This window comes from Telmatherina bonti (assembly GCF_933228915.1).
Source record: "Telmatherina bonti genome assembly, chromosome: 1".
Lineage (NCBI taxonomy): Eukaryota > Metazoa > Chordata > Actinopteri > Atheriniformes > Telmatherinidae > Telmatherina > Telmatherina bonti.
Window position 1 is genome coordinate 20,657,462 of NC_136619.1, and position 16,450 is coordinate 20,673,911.

Genomic DNA, 16,450 nt, shown 5'->3' on the forward strand with positions numbered 1-16,450 from the left:
TAGGCATGTATTTCCATTATGATACATTTAGTCACACAACAAAATATATTAAGCAAAAAAGTGGCATACTATCATTTATTGAATTCCACTTTGATGGGACGAAAAAATACAGAAGCTCAGATCCAAATTATGCATTGCAACAGAAAAAAAAATTCAGTACAGAAAGAACAGAAAAGTGGTGCAGGCAATCCATTTAGTTTTTGGATGGTTAATATGAGATGATTCAGGTTTTCACTATTTAAAACACAAACAGTATATACTGTACATTTAAAGACTTTACTTGGAAAAAAGGTGTTTTTTTGCAGTGTGTAGTTCAAGTGGAAAACTAGCTCAAATGTAGTCAGAGGGTTTAAGCAGTTTTATCTCGTGTGCAAACCCACCACCTTTTTTTTCCCTCGTCTTGTAGAAACAACAATGAACATTTGAAACGTAGTTGCTGAAATGGTGATTTTGGATTACTTTGTTAAACATGTAAGGCAGGCACCTTCTGGATGCATCTTAGCAAATGACAAAAAGAGTCACAAATGCCGGAGTTGCTACAAATATCACCAGGCAATTAATCACAATGGGTTATTTCCAACTGTCAGTTTGATGCATCAAACTCCTAAGTAATAAGAAAAAGCTACAAGCATTTTGAAAAGAATCCTCTGTTAAGACGACAGGCAGGTCAGTCCATTTTGAATGTCACAATGAAACAAAGTGCTCAAATGTGGTTTGATATAATTTTGCCATGTTAAATGTGCAAAACATGAGTGGAAGAAGAACCCTTAAATAAGGCTCAGGTGATGATCATTGCATTATGGAGCTTCCCCCTGCATGCTCAACCCTAGACCTGAGGAAAGGCTAATAGACTCAAACTTGGCTGGTGTTTTGGGGGTCTAATTTAATCTGAACAGATTAAGCCTACTCCTGGTAAACAGTTTACAAAACTACAGACCCTGAACCTCTGACTAGGATGGCTGCCAAGCCGTAACATTTTTAAATGACTAATTCTGCTGAAGGTTGTCTTTCCTTTTAAGTGAATTCTTGGGACTATTTTCAGTGTAACTTCACTTACATTGAATGTTGTAAAATAACTTAATGCAAAATTTAACATAAATGATCAAATGGATTTTTTTTATGAACAGTCCATTCATGTCAACTGTAATTGATCTTATCCTGTTTTACCACAACTGAAAGGTTACAGTGTATGTAAATATCTTGCCCACAGACGTTATGATTCTTCCTCAGGCCAATGACATGGATTCACACTGCTTTACAGAAAAACACCAAACAATAATAATAAAGTTTCTGGACAAAGGCAATAGAAGCTACAGTGTTGCCGCTTTTATCACAGACAGCAAAGAGGCTCTGATCCAGAATCATTGGTCAGGTCATAGTTTCCCTGTTTTTATTGTGACCGAGGAGGACAACTGGTTTTAAATCAGCAACCCTGTTGAAGGGCACTGAGCAGATTGAATAGCTGGTTCCTTGTCAGAAAAACTAATAGCCCATTTGGTCAATAAGCCTCACACGAAAGAAGAAGAGAAAAGATAAACACCCACATTTATAGATGCATTAACAATTAAACATGCAACATTTTACAATTTTTTTAAATAAGCAAAACATTCTGTAAGACAAGCCAATGAAACTACTCGTGACCTGTTTGGAAATAGTTCTTTGCTTTCTCCTCTCTGGTGCTACGGAGTGCTAGATGCATGGTCAGCTGTTTGTTGTTTTTTTTCTCCATTTGTTTGTTTCACAGTTTCCACAAGAACAAGTGAGGCCCATACACTCAGTTCTGTTGTTGAATATTTGGCAGAGTGCAAATGTGCTGGCTGTAAATGTGCCGTAATGCCCACCGTCCTACTCATCAGTTTGATCTGACTTGTAAATAATAAGATGCAGCCAATGATTAACATTGTACAGATCAAGATTGCAGGCAAAATAAAACAAGATGGGAGAAAACAGTCTGTTGATGGCTCTTCAGTGAACAATTTCTAAATCACTTGGAAAAGCCAATTTGACTTCAGAAAATGGATCTATTACACTGAAGCTTTATTTCTTCATGACATGTTTCCCACCGACAAATTGCCATTTAAGCCTGCAGATTGGATACGAGCTCCAGCAAAAAGAGTCACATTTTTTTTATTTTAAAGGACTGAAGATAAATACTTCAGATGTGTTTCTTTCTCCAGTTCCAAATAAGGTCTGAAATGAAGTAGGCAGCGACAGATATAAAATGTTATCATCCTCAGCCAGAATGCATGTAAAAGGACCTCTGCCTAAAGACAGGCAGGAAAAAACTTTTAAGAAATGAATATGTTCTTAAAAATGCAGAGGTATAAGATGCATGCCATGCATTTGTGTATATTTTGTTACTTTCTGAGAGGTTTCTTCACTCAAAAGCCTCACAGGATTTTTAAAAAATTTCTTCTGATTCTCTCAATCTTTACTTCTGCTCCTCGATTTCTCTTTTGACCTCTGCTACATAATGGTGGTCTTTTCCATGCGCCACCTCCATGATGGCCAAGGCCTGAAGATGAGAAAAAAAGAAAAAAAATGTGGTAAGAACCAACTAGAGACACATTTGAAAGGAGAGCAACTTAAACTTAATGCCTGAGCTGGAAATGTAACTTAAAAACACCTTTTATGTCACATTCCTAGCTCAAAACATCCGTAGAAATACTTTTTCACTTGCTTTTTGTCTTAATATTAACATCAAATTATGATCAGCAGTTCTACAGTTAACTGGAAAAAGAAATGGAAATGAATGTTTCAAAATATCTCAGTGTTAATTTTGATAAATCTCATTTCAATTAGGCTTTATTTTCAATGATTCTGAATTTTAATTAACCACTTTTCTTTTGTTACTGAATACACCATGAGACCATTCTTAACATAAGCCTCTAAAAACTACAAAAAAAACCAAAAAAAAACCAAAACAGACCAACAGGAAAGCTTAGAATTTTTGGGGCAAAATCTAGAGAGAAATTACTTCATATGCTTCCAACAGGCTAGTACCTTGCAGGTAGGCAGTTACATCTCGGGGTACTGCATTATAACCACATGGGCCAGTGTGAAGCATGGCTCACAACAACTCTGTGTATTCACATATAAAATGACCTGCCAGGTAATTCTAATCAGTTTTATGCACTTAAAGTTGCTCTATTATGCAAATTTCAGTCTAATTTATTTTAATATGCAAGTCCAGAAGGGCAAGAAATAATCAAGCATTTCTTTACAAATCCCTTGATTCATTTTGTATTGATCCTCTCAAATCAGCCTCTGCCAGAAACAAGCGAACAGAGAGAGAGCTCCGCCCTATGCCTGCATCTGATTGATCAACTGCTAAGAGTAGTTATACTGAGCAGTGAAGATGGGTGTGGCTTTCTTCTCGCTACATGCACAACCTACAGAAGATGAACTATCGCTGAGTCAGTTGGGACGTCACTAAAATTTTAAAGTAGAAAAAAACTCTAAAAACCAATCGTTTCTGTCTCCATTGAAACCGAACGTAGAGAGTCTTGGAAAACTCAAACATGAGTTTAAGTGATAAAAAACGGCACCCCTCACGTCTGATGCATATCCAACACTATAACACTGTAAAAAGCTCTGAAAACTAAAAAATAGTAAAATAGAGCCCCTTCAAGTCTTAGTTTGAAATAGCTGTGTGTGTTAATATGAGCTCTCAGAGTACTTACTCTATGCTCTGTCATACTATAATAATGCGATTAAAGGGTTACAGAATACTGCCAATAAAACAAGTAAGAACCTGCAAAAGAGGGGTGGGGTAGAAGGAGCTTGAGCTTGTAAAAACACAGGCACATCTAATTTATTTATGGGAATAGGAGCATAACATAAACAAACACTCACAGCTGGACTAGCTTTTGTTGTCTTTTACAGTTAACTTATCCTCTGATACTCATTTATTCATCCTTTTTTTTAGTTTACAGTGAGTTTTAGCATAAATGTACTCCGACAAACACACCAACGGACAAGACTTTTAGAAAAAACTCACCTTCTTTAACGCTTTGACTCCTTGTGTCTTCTTCTCAAGTCCTAAATACAGTCGTCCCAGTTTCAGATACATTGATGCCACGTTCAGAGAGAAGGCAGGATAGTGAACACTGCAGGGAATCATTTATACATTAACTCAAGTAGAGACTTTAGAATTAAAATATGCTATTACTACAATTAATGTGATACTTGGATTTGTTTCAGTCCTGCTAAAATTAAATGCCAGAGAACTGAAAAATAAATTATGAAGGCATGACTGAGTGTTTAGTAACACAGAGGGAAAGTGCCCTTAGCATTATTGAGCTACATAGAACATTTAAGGACACTAAATACATTTATTATTGGTATGAGAAGGATTAAGGGAATGGGAATTATACATTTCATTTTTTAAGCAGGTCATTAACACATATTTGACTCAGAACTGACAAACCTAGGATTCTGACGTTTCATTACAAAACTGAGATGAAGACTCCATGTTGAAAGACACAATTTATGTATTTGTACACCTAAAAATTCCAAGTCTTCAGCTAAAACAACGTCTGTTGTGATTTTATTGTCTTCAAACCTCTGCTAAATTGAAGAGAAAGGTTTTACTGAAAGAAATAGTTAACTGACTGACAGATTTATTAGTCGCACAGCTACCCAGACCAGCTTTATCTTGTATGTCACACGAGTTTTGGGACTGCTAAACAACACTGTTGTGGTATAGTTGTTTGGATCTCCTGCTTCAGTCTGACTCCTCTGAAGATAAATTTACCTGTACGGATGAATGATCTTCTCCCCATAGCTCATAGCACCATCCCAGTCTTGCATGTAGAGACAGACACCCATGGCTTGATACATCATGTGCAACATATAGACGTTGGTGTCTGCAAAAATAGCTCCCATCTTCTCCAGGCTGAGCTCACACATTTCCAGTAGCTCACTGGGAGGTACAAGAGAGTCAAGGAATATTACAGAGAATGCATTAAAAAAAATAAGTAAAGCAGAAAAGTCAAAGTTTGTCCCTTATTAAGAAAATGACAAGATGAGGCGATAATTAGAACAGGATATTTTTATAGTGTTTGGCTCTCCTGAACTCCTCAATGACATTTCTGGCATAACGGACCATTGACTGAACTTCCCCTGACTCTGGTGGAGAACTCAGCTTCCTTATCTCCATCTTTGCTTTGTCCTACAAAGACAAAAGAAAAAGGAATAAATCCACAATTGTATTTTATATATGTAGTTTTTTTTTTTTTCTAGAGATTCATGTCAGAAGACCACAGCATCAGAGAACCAATCACCAAAAGTTACCTCAAGCAAAAACATGGAAAATATTTCCAATTTCCACTTTACAGTTTTATACATATAACACTGGCAGCAGCTTTTTAAAATAAAAGTTTCAAAACATTTGTTTTCAAACATCTATTTGTGTCTTGTTTTTTTATTATTTATTTTTAAAGCACCCTATAAAGATTACTCATACAGTATCTAAAGGCACATCCTCCATTTTTAAAAGACAGAAGCCTGAAACCACCTTAGATCTTCATAGATCAGGGTGGCCAGCTAAACTGTAATCTGGGCTTGGTCTGAGAGGTAGCGTACAAGTCAATCATCACCATGAATAGGATCCAGATTTTCTTTATGGCGAGAGAAAAATTATTTACAGAAGAGCAACCACCAGTGCCATCAATCAGGCTTTTGTCTCCCTTTTTTTGGCACATTGATCAGAGCAACGTAAACACTGACTGATGGACTCCAAATACACAGTTTCACAGAGTTTTGAGATAAATCATAATCATCATCACCTTAGACTTGGTGGTGCACTCGGTGCACTGGCATGTGAAGAAGTACGAATCTAATAACCTCTCTTTTCGGTCCTCTGTGGGATACAGTAGGTCTATGTAACTGTTAAAGATCTACAAAGACAAATGAGAAACAAAGCAGTTCAGAAAAACTTATACATTTACTGTGTTCATTTTTTTTCTTTTTAAATGCATTTTTCCCAGCAGTATTTGGTCTAAAATATGTTTTTATTTACCTCCTCTCCAGGGCTGATCTCTTTAACAGCTCTGACCTCAGCCACTGTGCCTTTATAGGTCACGATGACATTCGGACTACAGCTGTGGTTCATCAGTGCTACACTGGAAGAGTAAAAAAGTAAACATTCAACTGAGTAAGAGGGCAAAAATACAACAATAAGCAGCTTCATGTTACACCGTTTCCCTCATGTTCAAAGCCTTTTCTTTTTTTGTCAACAACTGTATCAGCTGTGTTGAATCATGTATTTATGAACTCTGCAGCTGTAAAAGGTAACTTATCCATTACGGAGTGAATATGACACTTTTGATGAAGACAAAATACTTTAAACCACATATGACAGCAACATCTAGGGCTTGGCAATTAATTGAAAATTAATTTAAACAAACATTAAAAACCAATAATCAGTGTAATCTTGCTCATGTCAATTATTTAAATTGTTTGAAAATTTAAATATACACACAGATACATATACACACACACACACATTAAATTTACATTTAAACTATGATTATATTATTATTGCTCCTCAATTATGAAAATATTTGCAACAAAAATTTTCAGTTTACTATGAGGGCTAAGTATAAGGCTAAAATAATGTCTAATTGAATCGAGATAACCTGTTCATAAATTACCTAAAAGCTGTGATTTAAAAAAAAAAAAAAAAAAAAACTCTAGACAAAGTTTTTAAAAGTTTTAATTTTTCTAGTGTCTTGATGAAGACCTTCTTATTCAGTAAAGTAAATATATTTAGTTTAGATCTCAGATACGTTTTTGACATGAATAATACCTACAAAGAATTTGATCCATTTTAAGTTGTGATATGACTCTTCAGTGACGGTAGTTTCAGCTTGTTTAGCTGTGCACGTTCCCATAGACTAACATGAAATTGTCGGCTTAACACCAGAGCAGGAGAAATATTCTGTTTGCTACTCACTGAACAGCAAGTACCAAAGTACAAACATGTAGCAAGTACATCTTTACCGAACTGGAAGAGTTTTAAAAGTATATTTTTGTCCAATTTTCAGCTAGTTGACACGTTTTTCGATGTGCTCTCGGTCTATTGATGGAAGTGTGCTTACTTGTGTGCGTGCGTCTATGTCTGTGGTGAGAATTCAGAGTGACACAGAGAGCTGCTATGACATGCGTTTATGTAAATCTGATAAATTACAAACTGTTTAGTTGGTTTAAAAATAAAAAATAAAAAAAATAAAAAAAAATAAAAATAAAAAAACCCAATATAGACCTGTTCTTGAGGAAAGAAAAGAAAACCTTAAAACAAACTTGTTTTGTAATTTGGTGTTGGATAAAAAACGTTTAGGTACAGGAAACACAAACGCTGGGAATATAGCTCATATTTATATACAGAACTATGAGTTTTGGCCACCAAGGGTAAAGTAAAGATCTTTATAAAATAATACCATTAATATTTCAATTACTTTAATACAAAGTACAGTTAAATAAATAAGCACTGATTACAGCCCAGTTTTCACATCAGGTGCATTTAGCATTTAACAATGATGGATGATCAGTTACTTACTCAGGAAAAACAGCTGATCCCAAGTGGGAAAGCTCCTCATCTTCTATAGTAAAACCATTACAGTTTACCTGGAAACAAACATGAGAGGAAGAGAGAAATAGGAAGGACATAAGCAAACAGAGGGGTGACAGAGTAAAGGAACACCAGGGTTGAGCTTTGTGATGAATCCCACTCTAATGTGCTGTAAAACCTCCACTGTGGAGGAGGAAATCCGGTGGTGGAGATTAAATGTAGTCCTGTGATGAGAAGCCAAACAGGTTGCTTCCATTAGTGTTGTGTGAAGGAAAAGAGGGTGCAGCACTGCCAGACAGATCAAATTAAAAGGAGTTAAGAGCTGCTGGCAGGACACAGTGGGAGTGTGATGCAGATCTGGGTTGGAATAACGTGCTCCTGTGTGTATAACTGCTAGCATGTAACAAATCCCTTCAGGATGTACAGAGTGTGTGAAAAATACCTGCTACATTAACATGCAAACAAAATGTTTTCACACTGTTCACTTAATGGCTTTTTGTATTGACTTCAAACAAGCAGTGTTGTACAGATCATTTACAGAAAAGTCATTTACCTGTGCAAAGAGCTCGGTGAGCACCTGGTCATTAGGAAGGTCACTGATATATCTAGAGTAGAAATGATGCAGGGCTGCGATGTCCGTCTGGTTCATTTCCTCTTTCTCACTGTCCATCTTATCCAAATCTGTCAGACGCAACGAAACACAGGCAGATTTTTAAACAAAAAAACACAATGAGGGAAAAATGTGAGCGCAAAGGAGACAAAAAAAAAAAAAAGAAAAGCAAACTATGAAAAGCAATCAACACTGGACTGAGCCAGTGGTAGGGTCTGACTGGACCAGAGCCTCTAGAACAGGGTTCTTATTCCAGGTCCACAAGAGCTGCAATCCAGCAGGTTTCAGTGCGGTTGTGTTTTAACACACCTGAATCAAATTAAAGGGATCTACCAGCCTATCATGTTGTGTACAATAACTCATTAATTTGAGTATGGGGTGCTTTACCAGGGATATCTGTAAAACATGCTGGACACGGCTTTCGTAAGACCAGAATGAGTAGCCCTGCTCTAGATAACCACTTTAGATATTAATTTCCTTTTATAAAATGAGGAGCAATCGGGTTAATAGTTTGTGCTCTGAAATAAAGACTTACCAGATGAGGCAAAGCGATGACGAGATTAACATGCTCTCTGGCTTTTGTATACTTTTAAACTTTTCATTTAGACTTTTTGCGTACATAGTAACTAACACTTATGTGATAAACATTTATTAAAACTTGCCTCTACAAATGTTTTTAACCCTCCTAATCTTGTACATATTTTTAATTCCTCACTTGCTTTTATTTTGGACTTGTGTTCAAAGATTTCTATATAAATAAAGCTGGATTTAAACATGAGGCCGATGCAAGTTATTGACAACTTCATCATTATGTTTTGTTTTCATTTGTTATTACTCGTGTAAATGTCTCTCACTTAGCTTAACAAAAGAACCCCTTCCCCATTTGCATGTGTAAACCACGGCTGGAGGCCACACATCTTTGTCAATCACAATTTAGCCGACAGGACAGGTGCAAGCAGCAGCTGGCTACTCAGTAGTTTTGTGTGTGTGAAAAACAGGTGTGAAGGTTGACTGACCATCTTGTGGTGACATTATTGAGATTCCATTAGCAGCTCAGAATGAATGATAAATCAAACAAAGCAATAAAACAGCTTGAATCACAGTCACGGAGAGAGTGTTTAAGGGTAAAGTAACAGTAGTTGTTGGATGAGGGGAGGGAACATGAAATTACAGCACCCAGAAGCTTGGGATTTAAGTCCCACAGCGCTGCACGCTTGGATTGAATGAAGGAGACAGAACCAGGACTGGAGGCTACGATATTAATAGGCACACTGCGACTACTGCAGAGACACAGCGAGATCACACACTAAACTGCACATACACACCATGTAACTAAAAGTGCATGAATATGTAACTAAACGTTGATATTAAATCATTCTCACACACACACACATTTACTTACGTGATTCAAACTCTTTGAGCAGCAGCAGCCTCTCTGAAGGGGTGCGCTCTGTTGTAACTCTCTGAAACATCAACACAGTTTAAACACACAGGCTGATGGTAAATATGTTCACAACCTCATAAAGCAACAAAAACAGCCCAATTTTGTCATTTGATCACATTAATAAGCAGATAATACGTAATAACACATTAATAAGCAGATACTTTTATTAAAAAAAAAATGTGGAGCCAATTAAGCCACTAAAATTTTACCAAAACATTTTTAATACAACTCTGTGACAGCTAAGCTGGATTCAGGAACCTTGATATTTATGAAAACTGATCCCAAATATTCACATCTGTTCAGGCTTATTTTACACTAAAAGGCTGATAAATTACAATCTTACATGTGCAAAATACTTGTCTAAGTCTCATAACACAACACATGTAAAGATATCTATATATACCCAAAATAAGTGCTTATTACAGACTCTTATTTGAACCTTGTCTTAGTTCACTTCAAATGTATTTACATAACACGTTTGAAAAACTTCAGTCAACAGAAGTACTTCTCAATAACAACTGTGATAAAATATAAAAATAAATACAAACAGAAATAACTATTAAAAGTATACAGCTAAGTTATATTCCGTTTAGACAGCATTAAAGGACAGGGAGAAGAGGTGTCTTTTCAGCGATACTTGAACGAGGACCTGACAGAGGGAGGCTGTTGCACTTTGGGTATCTCCACAGAAAAGCCCCATATTCTCTGGCTTTTAGCCTGGCTAGCTACCAGCAGCTGGTCAGCTGATCCAAGGACTCTACGCCTACTCAAATAAGACAGACCCATAGAGTGCAAATACTTAAAATCAATTTGGAGTATGCTTAAGCATAAGCGTATGCGTAAGCATTTGCAGGCACACTGTCTTCCTGTTGCTTCTGTTAGTATTCTCAAACATACAGGGAAAGCTGATTAGTTTCTAATCATAATTATTTTTCACAATTGTTAATTATCCTCGTTCCCTTGTACAGAAACAGTGGAGTGAATCAAAACATCAAGGCCACATTACTTTCTGTCATTTGATTAAGTAGCAGATAAATCTACTCTGGAGCACATGGGAGAAGTTTTAAAGTCGTGCCATGAATCTGGGCAAATAGTCCTATTTGCTTATGAACTGTCCTGAGTAAAATAAATCCAGTGTCAACACAGCAGAAATGACAAGTAGAATTTTGTGATTGTGTTTGCAGAGTAACAGCTATGACGGCAAAAAAAAAAAAAAAGTTTCTAAAATTGTGCTTTCATTCCTCTCCTCCCCCATTTAAGTCAAAGAATAAGATCATAAATTGGGAAAGATGAGTTCACAGTTTACTTCAATTATTTTCAGATTTTCTGCAATCACAACCAACATTCTTCATCTTTTTTCCTTTACCGTTTAACCACCCCTACTTTCAGTTAGAATTAATTTATCTTTGTTACTTTACCTGTTTCATGATGATTCTGGCCACCAGTCTGACAGTCTCTGATGGACACCAGTTTTCCCCATGTGCACACATAGCGACACACTCCAGCTTATGCATGGGCCAGTCTCCTCTCTGAACACAAACAGTAGAAGAATGAAACAAGAAAAGAGCAGGGAAAAACTTTCTAATAATAAATTTGTAACATCTTTAAAAATAAAAGAAATTCGCTGCAAAGCCAAACGTAAATAAATAATTAGAAATGGCAAAGTGCATTTTGTCATTACAAAAAAAATACCTCCACAAAAGCAAAGCCTTCTCTGTATTTCACTGCAGTCCAGCAAGTATGTTTTAATATCATCATTAAAATTACAATGTATTTCGCACTTCATAATGAACTGCACATTTTTAATTGGAGAGACGTCTGCTGAAATAAGCAGGGACATCCCTGAGAAAGACATCGCTTAGATGGCGCAAGAATGTAGCTTAAATACCTGTATGCACCTTTTAGCACTGATAGGGCCTCCACATATGTGCAAGATACTCATGCCATTGGCATTAACACACCCCTGTGCCATCACAGATACCAGATTTTGAACTTTGTGCTGATAACAATCCGGATAGTCGGACATGACGCCCCTGGTTTCCAAAAAAAATCGTTAGACCACAGCAAACTTTTCGTCAGCCCATCTCATATCTCTGTGCATTGAAGCCAGCGTTTCTGGGTGTTCTGGATATACAGCTTTGGCTTTGGATGGTAGAGTTATAACTTGCACTGTAAATGTCGCAACAAACTGTTAAAAAGTTTTCTGAAGTGTTCCTGAGTCCACATGGAAAAATCCATTTTTACCATGAAGTCAGTTTTAAATGCAGTACTGCCTCCGGCATCGACAGTCACACGCAATCAATGCTGGTTTTCAGCCTCGCCGCTGACATTCCTCCAGATTCTCTGAATCTTTTGAGAATATTATGAATCGTGGATCATGAAATCTCTATATTTCTTGAAATTTTACATTGAAAACGTTCTTAAACTGTTGGACTTCACACATTGCATAAAGTGGCAATCCTTCCCCATCCTTGCCTCTGAATGTCAGACCCTTTTAGGGACACTTCTTTTGTACCCCATCATGACACTCACCTGTTTCCAGTTAACCTGTGGAATTATCTCAAAAGATGTTTTTTTGAAGATTCCTCAACTTTCCAAGTCTTTTGTTGCTCTTGTCCAAGCTTTTTCGTTGCATCAAATTCAAAATAAGTGAATATTTGAAAAACAATAGTTTGTCAGTTTGAACATGAAATATTTTATCTTTGCAGTATCTAGAAGTATTTTTATTCACATTTTTCAGAATACCCTGACTTAATTGGATGTAGGGTTGTATATTGAGTTGGACATACTGAATTGCCAAAGCAACAACAGTGAGCCTGTGCACTCTCTATCATTGAATAATGCCATTTTAGAGCTCTTTGAGTATTGTTAGTGTGGTTCTAAGTGCCAAAATGGTCACAAATGATTACATAAGTTTTTAAGTATTTGCCATTGTGTACGAGAGCTTTTTGGCGCATACAGAACTAGAATTGATTTAATATAGAGAGGAGAGAAAAATAGCTTTAGAAAAACAGACATGGCTAAAAAAGAATTAAGAAAGTCTCCCCATTTAAAAGGTGTGTAGAACTCCTCCCTCTGCTTAAAAAAAAAGACATTTGTTGTCAATTCCACATGTTAATTTTAGTAAAGTGCTATACACATGCACCCACACACACAAACACCACAACCTCTCCATGAATGTACAGGGAGAAATAACTCTCCTTACCTGACAGTCGACATTGCAGTAGTAAGCCTGCTTACATTTACCACACTTAAAAAGGTCCTCTCTCCTGTAATAACAAGAAAAGTAATTAGTTTACTGTACTGAAGGGGACCTGAGAAACATCTTTACCTGATGACATAACATGCTTTTCAGTAAACTCTGGAGCACACATGCCAACAAAGCTTGACTTGATAACTGTTTACTCTGACTATGATCTTATTCAGGTAAGGCAATCAGAAGATTACTGTATATGGAAACAGAACTACTGTTAAGGCATTGAGTGAAATGACCTCACAAGTTTGTTTTATTATAATATATAACATGGTAGGAAGGACAGGTCCTAATGCGTACAACACCATTATATTTGGTTCATTGGCAAAACTTCAATTTAATTCACAACCACACTCCTTACGATCACAAATCTAAGAAAAATTCTTAGGCATTTCTAGTCATTTCAAGAGTCTGATTTTGTGAGAAAATAAGGAAAGACATAAGTAACAAAACTGTAGTAAATATATAGACTTTTTTCCCCTCATGTGATTAGAATATAAAATGCATACATTCATGTTCACCACCATGAAGGCATACATGCACCCCTGGCCTTCTTATTCTAGTCTCCTGCTCTCTTGGGACACATGGACTTCTATATTTAGCATCCTAACCTTTTAGTGCTCTAATGGCTGCCTGGTTAAGACACGTGTGACTGTATGAAAATGTGTGGGTGACAGTACCAGGGAGGAGTGATTAATTTAACTCAGAAGAGGACTATACAGACTACTGGGATGCATCAGATCTCAGTGGACAACCCAGATGAATAAACTTTGTTTCCTTTATGTTTCTGACTCTTGCATGCCAACAACACATGACCGTGTTTTGTGAGTGCTGTAGGTTTGTCATATTTTAGGTGGCCAGTTGTGCAAGCTGTGGTGGGTTGATATCACGGAGACATCTGGATCTCAGATGGGTGGACCGATAATTTAGAAGTTTTATGCAGCAAAAATGTAAAAGCTTAATCCAGGGTAAAGGTGAGCAGGTTTGCCCCTTGTCTTTAAACCCGTCAGTGCTATATTTGCCTGACTCTGCAGCGCTACAGACAGAAGCTGCAGCTTCAGTCAGGTGAGCTACCTCTCTGCATTGACCCACTTAAAGTCTTCATCGGCTGCTTCATGAGTCCAGTGGTTTAACAGCTAACCTAGCAAGACAATGGGGTTAGCCGCAGTTGATCTGGCCACACCACTCACTCTGTCCCTCTTTCAGAAGAGATAATAAGATACCAGCTGGTAGCTCGCTTTTCTACTGTTTCAGCAAAGTGAGGTGCAGGTTACCTGGTGAAGCAGTGTTCACAGTGCGCTCCCCTCTCATTCACTGTCAAAACGTAGGAGTAGGCAGGGCAGGCGAACACCAGCTCCCCCACCGCGAAGTGCTTCACCGCCCGCAGGCCTCGGCCTCTGTCCGGGCTCAAGAACCTCTCCGTGCCCTCTATACCTTCGTTCTTCATTGTTTGTTCCGTTTACGGGTCTTTGCTCGGACACGACCGACCACCCCGTGTCTGCTGAGTTCGCTAATCAGCCTTTCTGAGCTTCTTCTTCCTTCTTGGTCCCTCGTGTGCCCGCTATGTCTGGCAGCGTCATCTGGTGGACAAAACGCGGTACTGACAGCTGCAGAGAGAAAATCTGCTGTTCCCCTGATACATGAAACGTAATCAAAAGTTTAATATTTATTTTATTATTCATTTAGTCAACAAACTGTATCTAGCATAAAGATTAACCGAACGTTTGAATAGTATAACACTCTGTTAATCTTTTCACAGATTAGTTATAGGCCAATGGCTAAAAGTGGAAGTTTAAACACACACACAAAACCATTGACACTTTTTTTTTTAAAAGCAACTATTGATGCATTGGTAGCTAAATAAAAATTACGTTACTAAGATAGGTCATTTACGCATGTCTGACAAGAGTAATCTTTTTTAAGCCCCTTGGAAAGCATGCTTGCAACCTCATGACCAGACTGTTGCACTGCTGCAAGATCTTTTCCCTTGATAGAAATGCCCTCTCTAGCCTGATAAAAGCAAACGTTAAACGATATGGCTAAGATAATCCCCATTATGTTTAAGTGTATAGGTGCAAGTTAAAGAGCAGCATCCTTCACAAAGTACTGTGGGGTTCTGTCTATCACAAATAGATCTGCTGAACTGATGATATGCAGTGACATCAGGTGGCCAAAGTGGCACTCAGTAGCAAGGACCACAGGCTTGTATTACTAGTTTTGCTTGAAGGAACAAGCCACAGTTCCAAAAAACTAAGTGAAGGGAAATGTTCCTACAGCAATCTAGAAGCATTAACAGTGTGTAACAACAACCCAATATTTAGTCTTTGTGTTGTTTACAATATAGTTGCAATTTACAACCCAGGGCTTTCAAAAGACAACCAAATGAGTCAAATACGGGTCCATACATCCATCATTATATTTTCAATCCCCACCTGTTTTGTTGTAGATGTTGTGGAGGTGCTAAAGCCCAACCCAGCTGCTCTCAAGCAAGAAACAGGATTTGGACAGTTCACCAGTTTCTTGCATTATAATTGAAAATCATTAAAAATGGCCAAGTTAAGAAAATTATTCTTAGCTGAGGAAATAAAGACGAGGGGAATGTGTGTTTTCTTAAATCTAGGCAGTTGTGCTTTTGGGGGCTGCAAGCATTTTCCTTAAACTTTGTGCAGTGTGTAAATACACTGCAAGTGGACTCAAAATTTATTTAAGGCTATAAAAACATACGAGGTATTAAAAATATTGAATTTATATGCATTATATTTTTGTGCATATGCACAGATTTGTATTGTATTATCATAATCAAAATAATTAACTTCTACTACTTAAATTTAAAATATTAAAGTTATAAAAATATTTCTGAACAAATATACAGTTCTGTGCTAGATTACACAAGAAAGCCAGATGGTCAGAAAAGCCTTTAATTTTTTTTCTTCTCAAAAGTACAGAAGAATAATTTCTCAGAACTATCTCCATAATTCTGGGATTAAGTATCAGAGATGGATACCAGCATCAAAGCAAAATTTCCTGATTGCACCACTAATTTTAAGAAAATATCACCTGCAGGGTGCAAACTGCATGGTGTACACTTGTTTTTCATCTTGCAGGAACACAAAAAAAAAATTCTAAATGATTCATGAAGGTAAAATAATTGTCCTTTGGGGTTGGTCTTAAACATTAGTGAAACTTGGAGAAGATTGCTTGATCTACTTTTGTCTAAAACAACAACCCAAATTTCAAGTAAATATTCAAATATGTTACGATTGAAGTATTTCTTTTCAAAAAACATAATTGAAACTTCTGTGTTGCCAAATGCTGTCTTCTAGATTGACATTTATTAGTGGTGCGAGGGATCTCAATCTGCCATCTTCTACATAAACAAAAAAAAAAACAAAAACCACACAATGTTCCTTCTTTAAATATTTAAGCCACACAACAGATGTAAAATCCACGTGCAGCTGCCTCATTGTTGATTTTATGAGAAAGTCAGCCAACAAAGTGACTCAGATTAACTGAAGCATTTTTAAGGTTCAGTATGACAAGACCCACAGCTGCACAATTTAAGCAAAATTC

The 16,450-nt window shown here is 37.0% G+C and overlaps 1 protein-coding gene across 1 annotated transcript; it reads right to left on the minus strand.

Moving 5' to 3' along the window:
* Positions 1-61: 61 nt before the first annotated feature.
* Positions 62-14,419, minus strand: smyd2a (SET and MYND domain containing 2a). Its single transcript, XM_079242106.1, has 12 exons — positions 14,155-14,419; positions 12,833-12,896; positions 11,046-11,156; positions 9,586-9,646; positions 8,127-8,254; positions 7,562-7,629; positions 6,023-6,125; positions 5,790-5,900; positions 5,053-5,173; positions 4,757-4,931; positions 4,001-4,109; positions 62-2,515 (listed from the first exon to the last, which is right to left on the minus strand). Exons 1-12 carry the CDS (start codon positions 14,325-14,327, stop codon positions 2,432-2,434), a joined length of 1,308 nt encoding a protein of 435 aa, XP_079098232.1. The 5' UTR covers positions 14,328-14,419; the 3' UTR covers positions 62-2,431.
* Positions 14,420-16,450: the final 2,031 nt, after the last annotated feature.